Source organism: Cherax quadricarinatus, chromosome 13 (assembly GCF_038502225.1).
Source record: "Cherax quadricarinatus isolate ZL_2023a chromosome 13, ASM3850222v1, whole genome shotgun sequence".
Lineage (NCBI taxonomy): Eukaryota > Metazoa > Arthropoda > Malacostraca > Decapoda > Parastacidae > Cherax > Cherax quadricarinatus.
This window is the reverse complement of record NC_091304.1, coordinates 9302325-9328429: the sequence shown is the minus strand read 5'-3', so window position 1 is coordinate 9328429 and position 26105 is coordinate 9302325. Positions and strand designations below refer to the sequence as shown.

General features: G+C 42.2%; 1 protein-coding gene across 8 annotated transcripts in view; it reads right to left on the bottom strand.

Annotated features, from left to right (window-relative positions):
* Positions 1-980: 980 nt before the first annotated feature.
* The window catches only part of LOC128688669 (transcriptional repressor p66-alpha), a 122301-nt gene continuing 97176 nt past the window's right edge, over positions 981-26105 (bottom strand). For 6 of the 8 annotated variants that reach the window (XM_070084466.1, XM_053776621.2, XM_070084464.1 and 3 more), the window contains exons 10-11: positions 6696-6857; positions 981-3395 (exon numbers count right to left, since the gene is read on the bottom strand). In XM_070084466.1, the coding sequence (XP_069940567.1) occupies positions 2478-3395; positions 6696-6857 (1080 nt within the window). In that variant the 3' untranslated portion in view covers positions 981-2477. The remainder of the gene's footprint in view (positions 3396-6695; positions 6858-26105) is intronic. The other 2 variants (XM_070084469.1, XM_070084470.1) reach the window with 1 other exon arrangement.

Sequence of the window (26105 nt, the reverse complement as noted above, 5' to 3'; positions counted from 1 at the left end):
GGTGAGGAGAAGAATGAAAGAGAAGGTGAGGGGAAGAATGAGAGAGAAGATGAGAAGAATGAAAGAGAAGGCGAGGAGAAGAATGAAAGAGGTGAGAATAATAATGAAAGGTGAGGAGAAGAATGAAAGAGAAGGGGAGGAGAAGAATGAAAGAGAAGGGGAGGAGAAGAATGAAAGAAGGTAAGGAGAAGAATGAAAGAGAAGGTGAGGGGAAGAATGAGAGAGAAGATGAGAAGAATAATGAAAGAGAAGGCGAGGAGAAGAATGAAAGAGGTGAGAATAATAATGAAAGGTGAGGAGAAGAATGAAAGAGAAGGGGAGGAGAAGAATGAAAGGGGAGGGGAGGAGAAGAATGAAAGAAGGGGAGAAGAATGAAAGAGAAGGGGAGAAGAAGAATGAGAGAGAAGGGGAGGAGAAGAATGAAAGAGAAGGGGAGGAGAAGAATGAAAGAGGTGAGAATAATGAAAGATGAGAATAATAATGAAAGAGAAGGGGAGGAGAAGAATGAAAGAGAAGGGGAGGAGAAGAATGAAAGAAGGTAAGGAGAAGAATGAAAGAGGTGAGGGGAAGAATGAGAGAGAAGATGAGAAGAATAATGAAAGAGAAGGCGAGGAGAAGAATGAAAGAGGTGAGAATAATAATGAAAGGTGAGGAGAAGAATGAAAGAGAAGGGGAGGAGAAGAATGAAAGAGAAGGGGAGGAGAAGAATGAAAGAGAAGGGGAGGAGAAGAATGAAAGGGGAGGGGAGGAGAAGAATGAAAGAAGGGGAGAAGAATGAAAGAGAAGAGGAGAAGAATGAGAGAGAAGGGGAGGAGAAGAATGAAAGAGAAGGGGAGGAGAAGAATGAAAGAGCATAATTTGTTATGGGAATACTGTCCTTACTATTTTTTTTTTTTTTTTTTGCTTTGTTTCCTGTTTAAGAAATGGATATCAATATTCCTTGAAATGGAGGAAAAAGAAAAAATTAAAACGCATGTTAATTCGGTTTTTCAGATCATCTTTATTGAAAAAGGCCCTATTTATCTTACTTATGAAGTGAAAACACTAGCCTACATGAATCTGAAACTCAGCCATGGCTATGAAAACGGGAGTGATGACAATTATAATGGAAGTGAACAGATAACTGGAATCCCCTGGGTAATGGCGAGGCCAGAAACCAGGGCCCTCATACACCAACCAAACGCCCCTAATATTCTTCAATAAAAAAAATATATACTATACATATTTAAAAAAAATCCCATGTGACAGCTTTTCATAACCTTGCTCAAATTTTATATTACATTGTAAATAAATCTTTAAACTGAAGCCTTACTGCAACACCATAATATGAAACATTTAACAAAGGATAGTTAAGATGCCATAACTTTAGGTTACATTGCATCCAATGAAGACTTTGTACATAACTCATATATAATTTAATAAATGCTTACACCTTCTGATATACTGTCTGTGACCCAATAGCATATATCAGGCCAGTAGTACGGATGTTTTTATGCCCACTGATGACAAACCTTATCTGGGGAGGGGATCCCGGTTCCTGGATAAGCCTCGCCGTAGTCACACGCAGACAACTGCCCGGATGAGATTACATGATCCCAATCACATAGATGTTGGCTGTTCAATAATATGGAGACTGGTTCAGAACAGCACACTGGTCAGTTTGTGCGAATCTGCCCACCCTTGTGCTGAACAAAGGTTGAAACAAACACAATATATCACATGAAGAACAAATGATCAGTGCAGGGAAAGTACCTTGGTTTGTTGCATTACCACTGTGTCACTATTACTCTAATGAAACTAGACCATGCGAGACCCATAGATGCAGTCAAGAGACATACAGAGCAAGATGTGTGCACGGCACTTTGCTCACAGTCTCATGACACCCTACAACTATGTAACAATACAGATTAATGGTGAAGAAAAGATATTCCCTTGCACCGTAATGGACAACAAATGACAACAGAAATAAATTAGGGATGTGGTCATGTAATACCATAATTGTCATTCACTATAGTTCACTGTGGAAGGTTGCCTATTGTTACCAGTAGTCCAGGAGTAGGGCTACCTTCTTGCTGTCTCAGGTATCTGTGAAAGATGCATTTTCTTCGTGTCTGAAACTCTCCATACAACTCCTCTGGTCTGGGTGACCAACTGGCACTGCTACAGGGCAACCATCATGGCTGGTTGTGCTACGGTCAAGGGTTGGCCAAACACCAGCAGTACCCCTCACTCACTGGTCACATCACAGAGAGCTTCCTTATCCTAATGTGACTAGGAACCCCAGGTGCAGCATGGCCCAACTGCGGCCGAGGCACAACACTAAAGGTGGGCAGGCCATAGCTAGGCTGAACACTCGAGTCACTGTCACTGAGGGTCCTTTTGTCCCACTATCCACCAGCAGCAGCACTGTCCCATCAGCAGTACTGGCAGAGGCTGGTGGGGGCTGATGACAGGGAGGCTGGCCAGGCGCCTGCCCATCAGCTCTTCCATTTAGAGTGGGACTGCTGGCTATGCAGACCCCCTGAAGGTATCATATCCAATAGGTACTGACGATGAACTTCTGCAGCTTGACGCATTATTTCTTGTTGCTGTTGTTGAGCTAAACTTTTACTGCTGTTACTGCTGTTGCTATTACTACTGCTGGAAGTTGAAGGGGCTGAAGAAGTTGGGGGGACTCCTAGCTGTGCTGCTGATGCAGCCATTAATTGTTGCAGCTGACCAAGGCCAAATGGGTTGTATGGTCCAAGTAAGTAAGGGGCTAACATATGAGCAGGTAACTGTTGGGTAGCAGCTGCCGCTGCAGCTGCAGCAGCCGCTGCATTACCTAATCCCTGCATTCTAAGCATCTGTTGCTGAGCCGCCTGTAACTGTTGTAGTGTAGCAGGGTTGGACATAGCAGCAGCCATTGCCGCTGCTGCAGTCATACTTTGCATGTACTGTTCTTTTTGCTGTTTTGTCAAACCTGGTGGCAAAAACATTTCTTTTTCTCTTTGTTCCCTTTCCCGCTGTTCTCTCTCCCGCTGCTCCTTCTCACGTTGGTGCCTCTCCTTTTCTCGTTCCCTCTCCCTTTCCCTCTCACGCTCACGTTCCCTTTCCCTCTCACGCTCACGTTCCCTCTCCCTTTCTTTCTCACGTTCTCTTTCTCGCTCTCTTTCTCTTTCCCTTTCTTTTTCTCTTTCCCTTTCCTTTTGTCTCTCTCGTTCACGCTGCAGCTGGAGCTGTGCTGCCACTGAGGGTGATGAGCGATGGCTAGAGCTTCTAGAGCTATGTCCATAATCAGACTTCACTGCAGTTACTGATACACTGGCGGGAAGTCGAGCAGATGGCGATGGTATTGATGCCGTGACCGGAGTCATAGATACTGATGCACTGGATAAATCTGGTTGAGGTGATGCCTGTGGAAGAAAACTGATTTTGAGTTTTATGATTTAATAAACTAAATTTGTTTAGAAAAAAAATGAAAGCAAAATATAACTAAACATAATATTCAAAAAAAAAAAAAAAAAAAAAAAAAAAAAAGTATTTAAACATTTCTCCAATTATCTTTAATAGTACTGCAAAAATTATTGAAAAATAAGAAAAACAGACAAGAAAAATTCAAGCTGTAAAATAAACTACAAGAAAATAATTTGCAGAAAATATCAAGGAGAGGAAAGGAGGCAAAATGTAGGGGGCAAGTGGGTAGTAAGAGAGTGGGAGAAATCAGTTAGTGTACAATGAGTGAAAAGATGCAATGAAAGAGGGACCCAGAACAGTAAATGAGAAGTAGGCAATAAGAGCAATATAAGGTAGAAAGATAAAATGTTAGTTACTCTTAATGATTATTATGACAAGAGAAAGATCATTAAAGCAGCAATCCACCTGTACACATGGTTACTTTACTTTAATCTGTAAGATTGGGACTAAAGTAATGTGTACTTGTAAAGTGGAAAAATTAAAAAGGTATACGATTAAATTTTTGAAAATAGATAAATTACCATAGTACTAACATCAAGAAGAAAATTAATATGGTAAAGCAGGAATATGATGAATGTGTGAAATAGTGATTTTTAGTAACAAGAGAAATTAGGGTGAGCAAAAGAGGAAGAAACCACCATTAGGTAACAGCAGAGGAAGATCAGGAGAAAAAAAAAAAAAGAGAAACATGTATTGATGCATTTAACAGAAAATTTTAAATTAAAGCAAAATGACCAAGGGAATGGAAAATATGTGGAATGAGAAGAATAACCAGGAGATATTATACAGGGGCTTCATTCAAAAGGTTTTAACAAAATGCCCCTTCACTCCCAGTGATGTCATTGTTACATCACTTATTTCTTACATGCCTAATGACAGAAATGGATTAAGAAGAAAGAAAAAATTATATTTAAGGCCTGTCAATGTTAATCAATGTTAGTGATTAATAAGTGGATATCCCATCAATTATTATAAAGTAACAAAATCAAGTTTCCAATAAGACAATTTTCCATTTAATGGAGACATGGTAGTTTATACCACATCACAAAGTCAATGAAGGAAGGCTATGTGACATGTTAAATTTCAGTACATAATGCCACAGAAGCCACGTGCAGGGTCAAACTCAAGGTCAAACTCTGTTGTCTTTTGACAACACTGGAGACTGACTGGATGCACATTATCAGTAGAGTAAATCATGTTAGCAAGAAAGAGACTTGTTTCAGATGTAGCCAATCCTAAATTTCATTATACAAGGTTCCTCAAAGAAAATGTCTTGAGGCCTGTGAGGAATTCTTCATCCCAGTAACTGGCCTTATCTTCTCCTACTTTGAACAAGTTACTACGTGACCTATGGGTTTCGTGCTTCCTAGTAAAATGTATTAAATAAATATTTATCTAACAAGGGAATAGAACATAATGTGTCTCCCAATACAGACACAATACTTTAAATTTTTCTCTGATTGTTCCTATGCTGTCATCTCAATCTTTTTATAAAACACTTTTTTCCAGCAAGAAGCCAAAATAAAACATGCAGGTACAATACTAATCCTCATCCCTGGGTGTTCAGAAGCACTAGTGAATTTAATCGAAATTCATGAGAGTTCATTAGCTTCAAAACAACAAGTTTACCATTCTCAACTGAGAGGCTCACTGTCATACCACTGTCAATGGGATGCAAGATTTATGATTTTTATAATTACAGTACTCATCTCTCAAAGTAACTAACTTCTCCAAGACATTAACAATTGTAATGCAATTTAACAATTTATCTATTCACAATTTTTTTTTTATTAACATATCGGCTGTTTCCCACCAAGGCAGGGTAACCTAAAAAAGAAGAAACACTTTCATCATCACTCATTCCATCACTATCTTGCCAGAGGTGTGCCCACACTACAGTTCAAAAACTGCAACATATCTCCACCCCTCCACCAGAGCGCAGGCACCGTACTTCCCACCTCCAGGACTCGAGTCCCACTAACCAGTTTCTCTGAACCCCTTCATAAATGTTACTTTGCTCACATTCTAACAGCATGTCAGGTAGTAAAACCATCCACCTCCACTCGCTCCTCTCTAACAGGCTCACGCATGCCTGCTGGAAGGCTGAGCCCCTCGCACACAAAACCACCTTTACCCCCCCCCCCCCACCTTCCTTCCATTACAGATTAAAGTAATCTCAGTTATACTAAATTTAAGAAGTTTTTATCTTCCACCTTGTATGTTTATGAGAGAAAGAAAATATCAACAATCCTGCCAGAGGAAATTATTTTAAGAGACTAGCGTTTCAAACTGTTAAGATGGGATAGTACTACCTCCTTAGATAGTTACTCTGTCAACCTACCTATAATAATACATAAAGTCGTAATATTACTGCTTATATATTTTTTAATGCCAACGTTGCTGGTAATTTTTGCCAAATTCAAAATATGTACATGTACTGTATAATACATGTTGTTTTCCTCTACATAAAGTACTTACATTATGATCTATAAGAAATTTCAATATTTAAATATTTATAACTTACTTTACAATCATTAACACCATTTAACTGACTTGAAACTGACCATGTGCTACCAACTAATTTTTTTATCCTGGACAAAAATTCTCTCCACCAAGAGAACGGTTGCTACATTACTTTCACTATTACATGAGCGTTATCTTTATCTCGCATATTCCTTAGGCTTTTCATGTACATTTATAACTGTATTTATCAATTTAAGTTAAATCTTCAGAAAGATATTTATACAGTAATGTTATCGTTTTATCTCACTTTACTCATTACAACATAGAATGAAGTGAACGAATGCATTTTATTCGCTTGTATACAACACTACATGGATAATTATAAATTCATAGAAGTTACTCACCAATACGGTTAATTTCTATAAATGTACTTAAGCAATATTAAACTGAAAACGTAAGTCAATTGGGAACATGTGGTTTATTAGATTTTTTTTATTTTGAAGAGTGCAATATTCTATTGCAAAAGGCATTAATGTTAATATAATGTACAACATTTTATTTATTCCGATACAACGTGCCTACATCTCTGATTTCTCATCCCAGGAAAATACTTAAACAGGAAGCCAAATGCTCCTACCAACATAATGAAAGCATGCCTAGTTTCGGTTTTACGTGTAAATCACCACCCAGCACCACGAAGTAAATAAATAATCGTTAGGTCATTAATATACGCCCCGGCAGCATGATTGCATTGCTAATCGACGCCCGCAGCTGACCTGACGTTGTAAGATGACCACCGAAGATGACGACCCCCTCCCTCCTACTGTCAAGAAGTCACTTGAATCAGCCATGACACCCGATCTGCGGCGTTCCTCTCGGTCGTATACATTTGGGACCGTAGAGCTTTTGTTGATCTCTCTCCGGTAATGTCTCTGGGCCTGATGAATAAAGGAAATGGTTGCTGAAAAAGAAGCACTGCAGAAAACATTGCAAATGTCGACGATTTGAAAAATTCCAATTCTCTCGACGCCATGAGAAAAAAAAAGACCAGTGCGAGCACTTAGTATATTCACCATCTTGAGTGTGATTCCTCACTACTCTTTCTGTAGCCACGATTTTATAACCTTTCATATTACGCAAACACCTCAGACTGTCATTTACTAAGATGGAAATGACAAACTGAGAATTCCCATCGAGTCATTAAACCAATACAATATCACCGAGTATTTAAGCAAAGCATAGCAGGTTCTCACCTCAAGACTGATTTTAATGGTTACAGAAAAATGGTGCATCTGGAGAAAAGTTGGTATGCTGATTCATAAAAATACTGTTAAGAGTCATACTGTTATTTTTAATGATTTTTTCTTTTACCTCATGAGCCATCTCCTACCAAGAAGGGTGACCCAAGAAAATATTCACCACCATTTAATCAACTACTGTCTTGCCAGAAGTTTATTAACATCACGTTTCACATTATTCACACATCTCCACCCCTTGAGGGTGAGGCCTTCTCTGGCTAATAACTGACTCCCTTCATGTTTCCTTGCACTTCAACAGCACATCCATCAAAAACAAAAAACACTTGTCTCCATTCTCTACTATCTAACATGCTCGCAGAAGTCTATTGAATTCTCAACTTCAAAGCCTCTTTCACACTCCCTTCTTCTAACCATTCCTTTAATGAATCCTACCTCTCCTACCTTCCACCCTGGATTTATACACCCTCTGTCACTCTAGCCCAAATGACCTCAACATTCCCTCAGCTTTCTGAATTAAACTCTTGGTGACCCCACATCACCTTTAAATTACTATGAGCTGAATTCACCCCATAATATTCACACTAGACATAGCTCTCAAACAAGACATTTCCACTGCCTCTAGATGACTCCTCACTGTAGCATGCACAATGCATGCCTCACATGCACACAAACATACTGGTACCACTACATTCTGCTATATTCCTTTTTTTTCTTTTCCTCAATAAACTTTTGTTTCCACAGATGTTTCGACACACTACCCATTTTTTTCCCTTCAATTATTCTATTGTTCAATTAAAAAACTGAGTAAAATGAACTGAAGAACACATGGGAAAAATGGGGTTAAATTCACTTGGCCCTCAAAAAAGCAAAACTTTTTTGTTCTGTAATTTGCCAAGAATTAAAAATAATAATTTTCTATTCCTTACATTATAACTGTCATTGCTTGATCTAGAAATATGATGTGACCCTGTACAATACTTGTATAAACATGCAACAGACACCTCCATAACTATCACCTGCCACCACCACAATTCTGGCTCCCCAAGTTGCAATTTCTACATAAAATAAACCATCTTTCACACCAGCCGTTTCCAATAATAATATATTAAAAAAATATGCAGTAAACCCATACAGAATAGCTGTGTTTTTCAGAGGTCCAATATCAGGACTATGTTGTATACTACATCATCACCTACCACCACCACCACACCATCACCACCATCACCTACCACCACCACCACCACACCATCACCTACCATCACCACCATCACCTACCACCACCACCACACCATCACCTACCACCACCACCACACCATCACCTACCATCACCACTACACCATCACCTACCACCACACCATCACCTACCATCACTATGCCATATCCTTGCAACAATGGTAAAATGCCTTATATTATTGGCATTAAGAACTTTTTTTTTATTAAACAAGCTCAGAGTAATTCCCACAAAATACTAGAACAAGCTATCCAAAATACACGGAAAAAAGGGATAAAAACAATGAGAAAACTTTTAAAGTTATCAGTGTCCAGGTATCAGGAATGGCCAAGTCCTGGCGTCACGGACGGCCGTGTCCTGGTGTCACGGACGGCTGTGTCCTGGTGTCACGGATGGCAGTGTCCTGGTGTCACGGACGGCCGTGTCCTGGTGTCACGGACGGCCGTGTCCTGGTGTCACGGACGGCCGTGTCCTGGTGTCACGGACGGCCGTGTCCTGGTGTCACGGACGGCCGTGTCCTGGTGTCACGGACGGCCGTGTCCTGGTGTCACGGACGGCCGTGTCCTGGTGTCACGGACGGCCGTGTCCTGGTGTCACGGACGGCAGTGTCCTGGTGTCACGGACGGCAGTGTCCTGGTGTCACGGACGGCAGTGTCCTGGTGTCACGGACAGCAGAGTCCTGGTGTCACGGATAGCAGAGTCCTGGTGTTATGGACAACAATGACCATATCACTGCTGTCATGTTGACTACAAGAATACCCGAGTACATTTTTTATTTTATTTTTAATATGCAGTACAACCCCCATATCTGCGGGTTCAGATTCTGTGGATAACTGAAAATAACCATTAATTTTGCTCAATAATGACACCAAAGCACAATAGTGATAGTGACAGTTCTTCAAAGCCTAAAAAATCTGTGAAGTGCTTCCCATTAGTGGAAGTGATAATTCTCCACTTACTGAGAATAATTTATCAGTTAAATTAAATCATTGGTATGTATGTAAATGAAAAATGACTTGTATACAGCTTTCACTACTACCCATGGTAGGTCTTGGAACATACCTCCCATGGATATGGGGGAGGACTACTGTATGAGTGTGTGTGTGTGTGTGTGTGTGTGTGTGTGTGTGTGTGTGTGTACACTCACCTAATTGTGATTGCAGGGGTTGAGACTCAGCTCCTGGCCCCGCCTCTTCACAGACCGCTACTAGGTCCTCTCTCCCCCTGCTCCATGAGCTTTATCATACCTTGTCTTAAAACTATGTATAGTTCCTGCCTCCACTACATCGCTTGCCAGACTATTCCACTTCCTAACTACTCTATGACTGAAGAAATACTTCCTAACATCCCTTTGACTCATCTGAGTCTTCAGCTTCCAATTGTGACCTCTTGTTTCTGTGTCCCATCTCGAACATCCTGTCTCTGTCCACCTTGTCTATTCCATGCAGTATTTTGTATGTCGTTATGTCTCCCCTGACCCTCCTGTCCTCCAGTGTTGTCAGACTGATTTCCCTTAACCTTCCTTCATAGGACATTCCCCTTAGCTCTGGAACTAGCCTTGTTGCAAACCTTTGCACTTTCTCTAATTTCTTGACGTGTTTGACCAGGTGTGGGTTCCAAACTGGTGCTGCGTACTCCAGTATGGGCCTGACGTACACAGTGTATAAAGTCTTGAACGATTCCTTACTGAGGTACCGGAACACTCTGTGTGTGTGTGTGTGTGTGTGTGTGTGTGTGTGTGTGTACACTCGCCTAATTGTGGTTGCAGGGGTCGAGACTCAGCTCTTGGCCCCGTCTCTTCACTGATTGCTACTAGGTCCTCTCTGCTTCCTGAGCTTAGTCATACCTCATCTTAAAGCTATGTATGGTTCCTAACTCCACTAATTCACTTGCTAGGCTATTCCACTGCCTGACGACTGACTGAAGAAGTACTTCCTAACATCCCTGTGACTCGTCTCAGTCTTCAGCTTCCAATTGTGACCCCTTGTTTCTGTGTTCCCTCTCTGGAATATCCTGTCTCTATCCACCTTGTCTATTTCACGCATTATTTTGTATGTTATCATCATGTTTACCCTGACCCTCCTGTCCTCCAGTGTCATCAGTCCAATTTCAGTTTACCTTTCTTCGTAGGACATTCCCCTAAGTTCCGAAACTAGCCTCACTGCAAACCTTTGTACTTTCTCTAATTTCTTGACATGCTTGACAAGGTGTGGGTTCCAAACTGGTGCTGCATACTCCAGTATGGGCCTGACGTACAGTGTCTTCAACGATTCATTACCAAGGTATCGTAACGCTATTCTCAGGTTTGCCAGGTGCCCATATGCTGCAGCCATTATCTGGGTGATTTGTGCCTCCAAAGACGTGCTCAGTGTTATGGTCACCCCAAGATCTTTCTCCTTGAGTGAGGTTTGCGGCCTTTGTCCACCTAGCCCATACTCTGTCTGCAGTCTTCTGTGCCCATCCCCAATCTTCATGACTGCATTTGGCATGGTTGAAATTGAGAAGCCAGTTGCTGGACCATGTGTCCAGCCTATCCAGGTCTCTTTGTAGTCCTGCCTGAACCTCATCCGATTTAATCCTTCTCATTAGCTTCACATCATCTGTGAACAGGGACACTTCAGAGTCTATCCCTTCCACTATGTCATTCACATATATCAAAAATAGCACTGGTCCTAGGACTGACCCCTGTGGTACCCCACTCGTCACAGGAGCCCACTGTGATACCTCATCATGTACCATGACCTGTTGTTGCCTCCCTGTCAGGTATTCTCTGATCCATTGTAGTGCCCTTCCTGTTACACGTGCCTGCTCCTCCAGCTTCTGCACTAACCTCCTGTGAGGAACTGTGTCGAAAGCCTTCCTGCAGTCCAGGAAAATGCAATCAAACCACCCCTCTCTTTCTTACTTCTGTTACCTTGTCATAAAACTCCAGAAGGTTTGTGACACAGGATTTGCCTTCCGTGAATCCGTGCTGGTTGTTGTTTATAATCGCGTTTCGTTCCAGGTGCTCCACCACTCTGCTCCTGATAATCTTCTCCATGACCTTGCATACTATACACGTCAGAGACACTGGTCCGGAGTTTAGTGCCTCGTTTCTGTCTCCTGGGTGTGTGCGAGTGTGAGAGTGAGTATGAGTGTGTGTGTGTATGTATATATATATGTATATATATTTATTATATTATCACACTGGCCGATTCCCACCAAGGCAGGGTGGCCCGAAAAAGAAAAACTTTCACCATCATTCACTCCATCACTGTCTTGCCAGAAGGGTGCTTTACACTACAGTTTTTAAACTGCAACATTAACACCCCTCCTTCAGAGTGCAGGCACTGTACTTCCCATCTCCAGGACTCAAGTCCGGCCTGCCGGCTTCCCTGAACCCCTTCATAAATGTTACTTTGCTCACACTCCAACAGCACGTCAAGTATTAAAAACCATTTGTCTCAATTCACTCCTATCAAACATGCTCACGCATGCCTGCTGGAAGTCCAAGCCCCTCGCACACAAAACCTCCTTTACCCCCTCCCTCCAACCTTTCCTAGGCCAACCCCTACCCCGCCTTCCTTCCACTACAGACTGATACACTCTTGAAGTTATTCTGTTTCGCTCCATTCTCTCCACATGGAGCGAAACAGAATAACTTCAAGAGTGTATCAGTCTGTAGTGGAAGGAAGGCGGGGTAGGGGTCGGCCTAGGAAAGGTTGGAGGGAGGGGGTAAAGGAGGTTTTGTGTGCGAGGGGCTTGGACTTCCAGCAGGCATGCGTGAGCGTGTTTGATAGGAGTGAATATATATATACATATATATATATATATATATATATTTTTTCAACAAGTCGGTCGTCTCCCACATACATACATACACACACACACACATACACTAGTAGCAATCAGTGAAGAGGCGGGGCCAGGAGCTCGGACTCGACCCCCACAACCTCAACTAGGTGAGTACACACATACATACACACATACACACAAACATACAGTGGAGCCCCGGTTCTCGAAGCCATTGGCATCCGATAAATCCGGTATCCGAAGCATTATATCGCAAAAAGTTTGCCTCAGTTCGCGTTACAAAATCCGGTATGCAATACGATTCGTACAAGACGTGTCCACGTGTGGCCTGAACTGCCCTGTGTGTGCCAGTGTTTACAAGCCAGCCAGTGTGCACGCATCTAAGGATACATTCAGTACATTCCATATTATCCATACTATCACTGTTTTTGGTGCTTGTTTCTGCAAAATAAATCACCATGGGCCCCAAGAAAGCTTCTAGTGCCAACCCTGTGGTAAAAAGGGTGAGAATTAGTATGGAAATTAAGAAAGATTTTGAAGGGTTTGGGGCTAACCTTGAGAAGCCTATGCCAGTTGTGGAATCCATTGTGCCTACTTCAAAAATTAAGGAAATGTGTGCACAGTGGGTTGAACTGCAAACCTTTATGGATGAAAATCACCCTAACACAGCTATTGCAAGCCATCATGCTGGTGACTATTACACTGACAATGTTGTGAACCACTTTAGGAAAATCATAAATGAATGAGAGGTACAGGCCTCTATGGACAGATATGTTATGCGACAGAAGTCCAGTGACTCAAGCTGGTTCTAGTGGCATTAAAAGAAGAAGGGAAGTAACCCCGGAAAAGGACTTGCTACCTCAAGTCCTAATGGAGGGGGATTCCCCTTCTAAACATTAAAAACTTCGACACTCTCCCCTCCTCCCATCCCATCAATCATCACCAGATCTTCCTTAAAGTTAAGTGTCAACTATTCTATTGTGATTATTCTATTGTTATTATTGTTATTGTAATTATTCTATTGCATTAAACTTAATATTTCATGTGGTAAAAGTTTTTTTTTTCATACTTTTGGGTGTCTTGCACGAATTAATTTGATTTCCATTATTTCTTATGGGGAAAAATGATTTGCTTTCCGATAATTTTGCTTTACGATGAGCTCTCAATGGATTAGCCCCTCGACTGTCGCAACCCCCAATCCTGAGGTGTCTCCTGGTGTCGCAAAGTTTCAAAAAAAAAAAAAAAAAATTTTTTTCTTATGAAATGATAAGAGAATCTTTTTCCGATTGCAATGACACCAAAAAAAAAAAAGAAGAAATTTGATGGAAAACTGACGGAATTATGCTCTCGCGAAGTTAGCAACCTCGGCAATATTTACAAATCGGCGATTTCGCCCAATTTGAGCCCTATTTTTGGCTAATTGTGTTGTTCCAGTCAACCAAACTCATAGCTATTTCTTTAGAACTCCATTTTTTCTATCGATTAAGTACAAGAAACTGCCCATTTACCGATTTCAACTACCCAATAATGTTGTCAGAAATTTGCAATTCGGCCAATTTCACAAAAATTAAAACATATGACAATTTCAAAATAAGGTCCAGAATGAACAATGCAGACATTCCTGGCTCTAAAATAACATTTTCTTTGTTCATCAGTCATGTCTCCAGGCCCCTCTGATATTACTCTTGCTTTCTATTTTGAATTTTTATTCAAACAAAAAATAGAAGACTTACTATTATGCAGACTACTGCAATACTGTAATAATTGCATAAATAACATCAACCCATTCATGACTGCATATTAGAATGGCTAGTTGGACATTTATTGGACAATGACATCATTTGTTTACTTTTGAACATTGGCAAAAATCAAACATTTCCCGTACTTTGAGCTCCATTTCCAGGTTCTTTTTATAGTAAAATCAATCAAACTCACCTCTATTTCTATAACATGTTTTCCATTCTATCAAATGAGACCAAGAAAACGAGAATACAGCCATAAATTATATTATTATTTTATTATCACACTGGCCGATTCCCACCAAGGCAGGGTGGCCCGAAAAAGAAAAACTTTCACCATCATTCACTCCATCACTGTCTTGCCAGAAGGGTGCTTTACACTACAGTTTTTAAACTGCAACATTAACACCCTTCCTTCAGAGTGCAGGCACTGTACTTCCCATCTCCAGGACTCAAGTCCGGCCTGCCGGTTTCCCTGAACCCCTTCATAAATGTTACTTTGCTCACACTCCAACAGCACGTCAAGTATTAAAAACCATTTGTCTCCATTCACTCCTATCAAACACGCTCACGCATGCCTGCTGGAAGTCCAAGCCCCTCGCACACAAAACCTCCTTTACCCCCTCCCTCCAACCTTTCCTAGGCCGACCCCTACCCCGCCTTCCTTCCACTACAGACTGATACACTCTTGAAGTCATTCTGTTTCACTCCATTCTCTCTACATGTCCGAACCACCTCAACAACCCTTCCTCAGCCCTCTGGACAACAGTTTTGGTAATCCCGCACCTCCTCCTAACTTCCAAACTACGAATTCTCTGCATTATATTCACGCCACACATTGCCCTCAGACATGACATCTCCACTGCCTCCAGCCTTCTCCTCGCTGCAACATTCATCACCCATGCTTCACACCCATATAAGAGCGTTGGTAAAACTATACTCTCATACATTCCCCTCTTTGCCTCCAAGGACAAAGTTCTTTGTCTCCACAGACTCCTAAGTGCACCACTCACTCTTTTCCCCTCATCAATTCTATGATTCACCTCATCTTTCATAGACCCATCCGCTGACACGTCCACTCCCAAATATCTGAATACATTCACCTCCTCCATACTCTCTCCCTCCAATCTGATATTCAATCTTTCATCACCTAATCTGTATTCACCTTTAATTTTCTTCTTTTGCACACCCTACCAAATTCATCCACCAATCTCTGCAACTTCTCTTCAGAATCTCCCAAGAGCACAGTGTCATCAGCAAAGAGCAGCTGTGACAACTCCCACTTTGTGTGTGATTCTTTATCTTTTAACTCCACACCTCTTGCCAAGACCCTCGCATTTACTTCTCTTACAACCCCATCTATAAATATATTAAACAACCACAGTGACATCACACATCCTTGTCTAAGGCCTACTTTTACTGGGAAAAAATTTCCCAGGACAAGGAGGAATAACATCTTGTAGGAGTGAGGAAGAGCCAGTTGTGAGTGTGGGGGAAGTTCGTGAGGCAGTAGGTAAAATGAAAGGGGGTAAGGCAGCCGGGATTGATGGGATAAAGATAGAAATGTTAAAAGCAGGTGGAGATATAGTTTTGGAGTGGTTGGTGCAATTATTTAATAAATGTATGGAAGAGGGTAAGGTACCTAGGGATTGGCAGAGAGCATGCATAGTTCCTTTGTATAAAGGCAAAGGGGATAAAAGAGAGTGCAAAAATTATAGGGGAATAAGTCTGCTGAGTATACCTGGTAAAGTGTATGGTAGAGTTATTATTGAAAGAATTAAAAGTAAGACGGAGAATAGGATAGCAGATGAATAAGGAGGCTTTAGGAAAGGTAGGGGGTGTGTGGACCAGGTGTTTACAGTGAAACATATAAGTGAAAAGTATTTAGATAAGGCTAAAGAGGTCTTTGTGGCATTTATGGATTTGGAAAAGGCGTATGGCAGGGTGGATAGGGGGGCAATGTGGCAGATGTTGCAAGTGTATGGTGTAGGAGGTAGGTTACTGAAAGCAGTGAAGAGTTTTTTACAGCCATAAATACTATACGAAAATAGACCACGAAGTTGGCATTTTAATTAAAAAAAAAAAAAAAAAAAAAAAAAAACAGGCGGAGTTTTTTTTTTCTCATTAAGCACTGCGTGCTCCAGGATTTTTTTTATATGGTGCACACTGACCACACAGACCCATTCTCTCACATGTGGGCCTACCAGCTTTCTCCTGCTTGATTTGAAGCCGCTAGAATTCATGAGTATATATACGTCAAACACGGTACCTCGTAAGACGTATATATACGACCGCGACAGTCAAAGGGTTAATAACGTGAACCGGGGGTCCACTGTATAGTATACATACACACACACACACACACACACACACACACAAATAAAATATATATATATATATATATATATATATATATATATATATATATATATATATATATATATATATATATATATATATATATATATACATGTATATATATATATATATATATATATATATATAAAGCGTGTATGCACCTGGAGAAGAGAGAAGTGTAGAGGAGAGAGAGAGATTCTGGGAAATGTTGAGTGAATGCGTGGGGAGTTTTGAATCAAGTGTGAGAGTAATGGTGGTTGGGGATTTCAATGCTAAAGTGGGTAAAAATGTTATGGAGGGAGTAGTAGGTAATTTTGGGGTGCCAGGGGTAAATGTAAATAGGGAGCCTTTAATTGAGCTATGTGTAGAAAGAAATTTGGTAATAAGTAATACATTTTTTATGAAAAAGAGGATAAATAAATATACAAGGTATGATGTAGCACGTAATGAAAGTAGTTTGTTAGATTATGTATTGGTGGATAAAAGGTTGATGGGTAGGCTCCAGGATGTACATGTTTATAGAGGGGCAACTGATATATCGGATCATTATTTAGTTGTAGCTACAGTTAGAGTAAGAGGTAGATGGGAAAAGAGGAAGGTGGCAACAACAAGTAAGAGGGAGGTGAAAGTGTATAAACTAAGGGAGGAGGAAGTTCGGGCGAGATATAAGCGACTATTGGCAGAAAGGTGGGCTAGTGCAAAGATGAGTAGTGGGGGGGTTGAAGAGGGTTGGAATAGTTTTAAAAATGCAGTATTAGAATGTGGGGCAGAAGTTTGTGGTTATAGGAGGGTGGGGGCAGGAGGAAAGAGGAGTGATTGGTGGAATGATGAAGTAAAGGGTGTGATAAAAGAGAAAAAGGTAGCTTACGAGAGGTTTTTACAAAGCAGAAGTGTTATAAGAAGAGCAGAGTATATGGAGAGTAAAAGAAAGGTGAAGAGAGTGGTGAGAGAGTGCAAAAGGAGAGCAGATGAAAGAGTGGGAGAGGCACTGTCAAGAAATTTTTATGAAAATAAGAAAAAATTTTGGAGTGAGTTAAACAAGTTAAGAAAGCCTAGGGAAAGTATGGATTTGTCAGTTAAAAACAGAGTAGGGGAGTTAGTAGATGGGGAGAGGGAGGTATTAGGTAGATGGCGAGAATATTTTGAGGAACTTTTAAATGTTAAGGAAGAAAGGGAGGCGGTAATTTCATGCACTGGCCAGGGAGGTATACCATCTTTTAGGAGTGAAGAAGAGCAGAATGTAAGTGTGGTGGAGGTACGTGAGGCATTACGTAGAATGAAAGGGGGTAAAGCAGCTGGAACTGATGGGATCATGACAGAAATGTTAAAAGCAGGGGGGGATATAGTGTTGGAGTGGTTGGTACTTTTGTTTAATAAATGTATGAAAGAGGGGAAGGTAACCAGGGATTGGCGGAGAGCATGTATAGTCCCTTTATATAAAGGGAAAGGGGACAAAAGAGATTGTAAAAATTATAGAGGAATAAGTTTACTGAGTATACCAGGAAAAGTATACGGTAGGGTTATAATTGAAAGAATTAGAGGTAAGACAGAATGTAGAATTGCGGACGAGCAAGGAGGCTTCAGAGTGGGTAGGGGATGTGTAGATCAAGTGTTTACATTGAAACATATATGTGAACAGTATTTAGATAAAGGTAGGGAAGTTTTTATTGCATTTATGGATTTAGAAAAGGCATATGATAGAGTGGATAGAGGAGCAATGTGGCAGATGTTGCAAGTATATGGAATAGGTGGTAAGTTACTAAATGCTGTAAAGAGCTTTTATGAGGATAGTGAGGCTCAGGTTAGGGTGTGTAGAAGAGAGGGAGAATACTTCCCGGTAAAAGTAGGTCTTAGACAGGGATGTGTAATGTCACCATGGTTGTTTAATATATTTATAGATGGGGTTGTAAAAGAAGTAAATGCTAGGGTGTTCGGGAGAGGGGTGGGATTAAATTATGGGGAATCAAATTCAAAATGGGAATTGACACAGTTACTTTTTGCTGATGATACTGTGCTTATGGGAGATTCTAAAGAAAAATTACAAAGGTTAGTGGATGAGTTTGAGAATGTGTGTAAAGGTAGAAAGTTGAAAGTGAACATAGAAAAGAGTAAGGTGATGAGGGTATCAAATGATTTAGTATTGGGGAGGAGGAGTATGGAAGAAGTGAATGTTTTCAGATACTTGGGAGTTGACGTGTCGGCGGATGGATTTATGAAGGATGAGGTTAATCATAGAATTGATGAGGGAAAAAAGGTGAGTGGTGCGTTGAGGTATATGTGGAGTCAAAAAACGTTATCTATGGAGGCAAAGAAGGGAATGTATGAAAGTATAGTAGTACCAACACTCTTATATGGATGTGAAGCTTGGGTGGTAAATGCAGCAGCGAGGAGACGGTTGGAGGCAGTGGAGATGTCCTGTCTAAGGGCAATGTGTGGTGTAAATATTATGCAGAAAATTCGGAGTGTGGAAATTAGGAGAAGGTGTGGAGTTAATAAAAGCATTAGTCAGAGGGCAGAAGAGGGGTTGTTGAGGTGGTTTGGTCATTTAGAGAGAATGGATCAAAGTAGAATGACATGGAAAGCATATAAATCTATAGGGGAAGGAAAGAGGGGTAGGGGTCGTCCTCGAAAGGGTTGGAAAGAGGGGGTAAAGGAGGTTTTGTGGGTGAGGGGCTTGGACTTCCAGCAAGCGTGCGTGAGCGTGTTAGATAGGAGTGAATGGAGACGAATGATACTTGGGACCTGACGATCTGTTGGAGTGTGAGCAGGGTAATATTTAGTGAAGGGATTCAGGGAAACCGGTTATTTTCATATAGTCGGACTTGAGTCCTGGAAATGGGAAGTACTACAATGCCTGCACTTTAAAGGAGGGGTTTGGGATATTGGCAGTTTGGAGGGATATGTTGTGTATCTCTATACATATATGCTTCTAAACTGTTTTATTCTGAGCACCTCTGCAAAAGCAGTGATAATGTGTGAGTGTGGTGAAAGTGTTGAATGATGATGAAAGTATTTTCTTTTTGGAGATTTTCTTTCTTTTTTTTTTGGGTCACCCTGCCTCGGTGGGAGACGGCCGACTTGTTGAAAAAAAAAAAAAAAAAAAAAAAAAAAAATAAAAAATATATATATATATATATATATATATATATATATATATATATATATATATATATATATATATATATATATATATATATATATATATATATATATATATAAATATAAAATACACACACACACACAATGGACACTCGAGTTTTGGCAGCCTCGACTTTCGTGAAATTCGACCTTCGGCAAGTTTTTTTTTTTTTGGGGGGGAAAAATTTGGCCTCGAGTTTCATGAAAAAACTCGTGTTTCAGCGACCGTCCAGTACCCATCCGCCCATCACCGCGCACACAAAGCCAGTCTCCCACGCCATTCACGCTCAGTGTGCCGTTGTTTACCAACACGTGACCATCACCCCGCAGGTTCATACATAATAATCCATTGTTTTTTGTGATTATAACTGCTAAATAAGTCACCATGAGCCTAAGGAAAGCTAGTGCAAGCCCTTTGGTAAAGAAAGTGAGGAACACGATCGAATTCAAGAAGGAAATCATTGAAAAATATGAGAGTGGAGTGCGTGTTACAGAGCTTGCCAGGATGTATGGCAAGCCCCATTCAACCATCACTTCGATTGTGGCGAAAGGAAGGGAAATAAAGTGTGCTGTTGTTGCAAAAGGGGAGGATATGCTGACAAAAAGATCACAAACCCTCGAAGAAGTGGAGAGGTTATTGTTGGTGTGGATTACCGAAAAACAGTTAGCAGGAGATAGTGTTACGCAGTCGATAATATGTGAAAAGGCAAGGCAGTTGCATGACAATCTCGTAAAGAACATGCCTGCAACAAGTGGTGATGCTTGTGATTTTAAGGCCAGCAACGGTTGGTTTGAGAGATTTAAGAAGCGTAGTGGCATTCACAGTGTGATAAGGCATTGTGAGGCTGCCAGTTCTGACAAAAAAGCAGCTGAGAAGTTTGTACAGGAGTTTAAGGAGTGTGTAGACACTGGAGAATTCAAACCCCAGCAAGTGTTTAATTGTGACAAAACAGGCCTCTTCTGGAAGAAGAGGCCAAAGAGGACCTACATCATGCAGGAGGAAGCGGCACTCCCAGGACACAAGCCTATGAAAGACAGGCTTACTCTCATGTTTTGTAGTAATGCTAGTGGGGATTTTAAAGTGAAGCCTTTACTGGTGTATCACTCTGAAAATCCCAGAGTGTTCAAGAAATACAGTATTGCCAAGAGTAACTTGTGTGTGATGTGGAAGGCTAACAGTAAGGCATGGGTCACAAGGGAAATTTTCCTAGACTGGTTTAATGAAGTGTTTGGCCCCAGTGTGAAGAAATACCTCCTGGAAAATAAATTGCCACTCAAGGGCATCCTGGTAATGGACAATTATTATTATTATAATCAAAAAGAAGCGCTAAGCCACAAGGACTATACAGCGCTGCAGGGCAGGAAGGAAGCGAGGGCATCAGGTGGCAAAAGGGAGATGGATGAGTAATAGGTTACGGATAACAGCGGGGCAGTGGATGGTGAAAGGGTAAAGGGCAGCAAGAGACTGAACTAGAAAGGGCTGAGGGGAGTGCGAAAAGTATCATCAGAGTTTGTGGAGTAAATCAGTCGTTGTCAAGAAGTCAATGAGAGAGTCAGGATTAAAGGAGGGTCCATCAGCAAGAAGGGAAGGTAAAGAGAGAGTAGTAGAACGAAGACGACGTTGGAGGTAAATTCTGCGTGATAGTTGATAGAGAGGGCAGTCTAACAGAATGTGGCTAATCGATACTGGAACTTGACACTGCTCACAGAGAGGAACAGGGTGCCTCTCCATGAGATACCCATGAGTAAGACGAGTGTGGCCAATGCGAAGGCGGGAGAGAGTGGTCTCCCAACCTCGGCACTGATGACAAGAAGACGGCCAGTAACCTATGCTCCGTTTAATAGAATGAAGTTTGTTACCGAGCAGAGTTGACCAACGTTTTTGCCAACGGGTGCGAAGGTGGGTAGCTATTGCAGCAAAATAGTCCAGAAATGGAACACCTCGATAGGAAATTGGTAGGTCATGTACTGCTGACCGCGCAGCAGTGTCTGCCTGTTCATTGCCCTGTACGTCGACATGACTGGGGACCCAACAAAAAACAATATCTTTATGTTTGGTAGAGATATGGCGTAGCCAAAGTTGGATACGGAGAACTAGGGGATGGGATGTATCAAATTTTCGTATAGCCTGTAGAGCCTGGGAGTCTGAGACTACTACAAATGATGATACAGGCATAGATGCGATACGAATAAGTGCTGCAAGAATGGCATACAGTTCAGCAGTAAAAATGCTAGCTGAAGATAGTAAATGCCCCCGCACGACGCTGTCCGGAAACACTGCTGCGAATCCGACGCCGTCTGAAGACTTAGAGCCATCTGTGTACACAGCGGTGGCATGAGAATGGGAGTGGAAGTGATCAAGAAAAAGAGAGCGGGAAGCCACCATAGGCAGTTGAGCTTTCGAGCAAGGGAGCGAGAAAGAACAGACCCGAACAGCTGGAACTTCCCAGGGGGGTAGGGAAAAGTGAGATGCTACATGAACATATAAAGGTGGTAACTGAAGGGAAGACAAGAGTGAATGTAGGCGAAGAGAAAAGGGACGGAGCAAACAGGGGCGGCGAACGAATAAAGAATGTCTACTAATATCAGTGACCATTCTATAAATGGAAGGATTGTGTAGATCATGAGAGCGTACATAGTATCGAAGGCAATGGGCATCACGGCGATCAGACAAGGATGGAACATTTGCTTCTGTATAGAGGCTCTCAACAGGGGAAGAGCGAAAAGCACCAAGGCACAAACGTAATCCTTGGTGATGGATAGAGTTAAGGCTTGAGAGAGTAGCAGGAGAGGCCGCGGAATAAATCTCGTCACCATAATCGAGTTTCGATAAAACGAGGGCTGAATGTAGGCGAAGCAGAGTTCGACGATCAGCTCCCCAGGAAAGATGAGCAAGGGTTTTAAGAAGGTTTAGCCGGCTGTGACAAGTTGCCTTCAGAGAGGTAATGTGAGGTTTCCAGGATAACCGACAGTCAAAGAGAAGGCCTAGAAACCTGACTATCACGTTCGGGGATACGGGAGCCATAGAGATACAAAGGATGATCGGAGATAACAGAGCGTCTAGTGAAAGTAATTTGGTGAGTTTTGGTACTTGAAAATTTAAACCCATGCGTGGTGGCCCAAGTGGAAACACGGTCGATCGCATGCTGGAGAGAAACTGAAATAAGGTGACAGTCAGCGCCTGCACAAGCAATACCGAAGTCATCAACATAGAGTGATGACCAAATACTGGGTGGAAGAACAGAGGCCAAATCATTTATAACAAGGAGAAAAAGTGTTGTGCTTAGAACACATCCCTGAGGGACACCTTCAACTTGGACGAAGTCCGGGGAAAGAACATTATTGACTCGAACACAGAAATGTCTGTCAGTTAAAAAGTTCTTAAGGAAGGATGGTAGATTGCCTCGGAGGCCTAAGGAATGGGCCTGGGCCAAAATATTATACCTCCAAGTTGTGTCATATGCCTTCTCAAGGTCAAAAAATATGGCAATAACTGAGTGATTATTCGCAAAGGCATTACGAACATACGTATCTAAGCGTAGTAAGGGGTCTATGGTAGAACGACCCTTACGAAAGCCATATTGAGTAGCAGAGAGACTGTTGTGTGTCTCTAAATACCACATTAAACGTCGATTTACGAGACGTTCCATCACTTTGCAAACTACACTAGTAAGAGCGATGGGGCGATAGTGGGAGGCATCATGTCCTGTAGTACCCGGTTTGTGGAAAGGGAGAACAATGGCAGATTTCCACAGCTGGGGAAGAACTCCTTGTGCCCAAATAAGATTGAAGAGGTGTAAGAGGACTACATGGGCTGACCGATGTAAATGTTGTAACATACGAATATGAATGTCGTCAGGCCCAGCTGCCGATGATCGGCAAGCTGAGAGCGTTGCCTCCAGTTCTTGAAGTGTAAAAGGCACATTATACTGTTCTTCTCTGAGAGAAGAAAAGTCCAAGGGTACGAACTCTCTGGCAGACTTTGAGGAAAGAAACAAGGGGCATAGATGGAGCCCTCGGGAAATACGGACCAGATGTGTGCCAAGTTCAATGGCAACGTCGAGAGGGTTTGCTACATCAACACCAGTGACCCGTAGAACAGGAGCCGGGTCAGGAGAGTATTTACCACTCAATTTCCTCATTTTTTTCCAGACTGCACTCATAGAAGAAGCAGAGGTGATGGTGGAAACATAGTCTCGCCAACAAGTGCGTTTAGCTTCACTGATGACACGGCGAGCGATCGCACGCTTCTGCTTAAAATCAAGAAGTCTCTCAGCGATTCTATTGTACCGGTACCTGCCCCATGCAGCACCTTTCAAACGTACTGCACGAGCACAAGCAGGAGACCACCAAGGCACGCACTTCTGAGAATGCCTGCCTGAGGTTTGGGGTATAGAATGAGAAGCTGCGGTATAAACTGACGTCGAGAAGATGTGTAGGAGCTCATCAATGGAGGATGAGGAAGGAACCTCACTAAAAGCAGTGAGGTGTGAGTAAAGATCCCAATTTGCCCGATCAAATTGCCAGCGAGGGCTACGGAAAGGTGGTGAATAGGAAGAAGTAAGAATGATCGGAAAATGATCGCTGTCATGTAAGTCTGGTAGAACAGACCAGGTGAAGTCTAGTGCAGTGGAGGAAGAGCAGACTGATAGATCGATGCAAGAGAGAGTATGAGTACGAGGATCAAAATGGGTGGGAGTACCCGTATTTAAAACATGGAGGGGGTGAGAGGCGAGGAAAGCCTCCAACTGGATGCCACGTGAGTCACAATGAGACCCCCCCCAGAGGAAATGGTGGGCATTAAAATCACCAAGTAACAGAAGTGGTGGCGGTAAGGATGAAACAAGAAAGGCAAAGTCTGGGATAGAAAATGCCCAAGAAGGAGAGAGATATAAAGAACATATTGTAAACCACTTATTCAAGTGGATACGGGCTGCAGTGTAATGCAGCGAGGTATGGACAAATAGTTGACAGTACGGAATATCATTGCGTAGAAGAAGGGCACTTTCATTAAAGGTCCCATCTGAGAAAGGATCCGAAGAATACAATAAATTATAGCCTGAGATAGGTTGGAAAACAGCCGAGTGTAATTTTGGTTCTTGTAAGCAAGCACCAACAGGGGAAAACCTGGAAAGCAACATCTGAAGCTCACCCCGATTACCCCTGAGGCCGGGGATATTCCATTGTAAATAGGCCATGATTGGCGATGAAGAAAATACCAGGAATCTGTAGGTAAAGGCACCTACGGACTAGAGGGGTTAGAAAAGTCAACGTGTGGTGGCATTGGAAGACGTTCAAGTAGCGAAGGAACGGAGCGTTGCGAAGAATGGGGTTGTGAAGATGGAGGAGAGGGAAGAGAAGGAACAGGAAGTGAATCAGTGTCCATTGAAGGTTTAGTCTCTGCAATATATTCTGAAATGGCTTCAAGTGTTTCTGAATTCAAAGATGTATGGGAGACCATATTGGAGATAGAAGGAGGAGGGTGAGTAAAGATTGAGACAGTAATGGACTGTACCAAAGTAGAGGGGGAGGGAAGAGTGTAAGGGACTGGAGATGAAGTGTGGGGGGGACAGAAGAGGCAGAAACCTGGGAGGTGGCAGAAGAGGGAGAAACTTGGGAGGGGACGGGGGTGGAAGGCATAGTACGAGGAGGAGGGTGAATCTCCACACTTGTAATAGAGCCAGAGAGAGGGGAAGAACTAGGTACAGAGACTGGAAAGGTAAAGTGTGGAGGTGGAAGAAGGGAAGGAAGGGGCAAAGAAGATTTGAGCAATGTGGATTTTTTGGACTTCTGAGTAGAGGGGCGATTGGTAGTAGGTGTCGTACGAGGTCTTGTCGATACTGGGGCTTGTGAGGAAGGACGCGAAGATGTGAGAACAGACTGAGTTGTAGTCGGGACGTCAGAGCCAAGGACAGCAAAAGGATTAGATGCCGTAGTGGCTATGGGAGGGGTAACAACAGAGGAGGCTGCAGAAGATGGGACCCCAGAAGTGGGGGGATGTTTGGAAACACGAGAATAAGAAACACGGGGTAGTCTCCCTTGGAGGCGGAGATGAGTAACTGCCATAGCATAAGGGAGACCTTCTGCCTCTTTGAGGCAACGGATTTCACGTTCATTTAAGTAGACCTGGCAACGGCGGGAGTACGAAGGGTGAGCTTCATTACAATTAAGGCAAGATGGAGGTTGACTGCAAGATGTATTAGAATGGTCGTCGGCACCACAGACTGGGCATTCGGCCATAGATCTGCAATATTTCGCTGGGTGACCAAAACGTCAGCAATTTCTACATTGCTGCGGTGTAGGTATCACCTTTCGAACTTGTAACCGATGTCCCGCGACATATACAGAGGACGGGAGTTCTCGGCTGTCAAAAGTTAAACGAGCCACATTGCAAGGGTAACGTCTCCACCCCCGGGCAGGAAGGACATAAGTGTCTACTTTGAGGATTGGGAGATCCTGGAGTTCCAGCTGTTCAAAAATGTCATTGCCACATGACTGGAAATTCTGTTGGACTATGGTATGGGGCAGAATGACAGTACCACTACAAGAATTGAGAGAAAGATGTTTTTCAATAGTGATAGGAGTAGTATCGATATTCGAAAGGAGAGAAAGATCATGAGCTTGGGTAGCATTCTGGACAGTGACGATGCGCATACCGCTCTTGAGAGC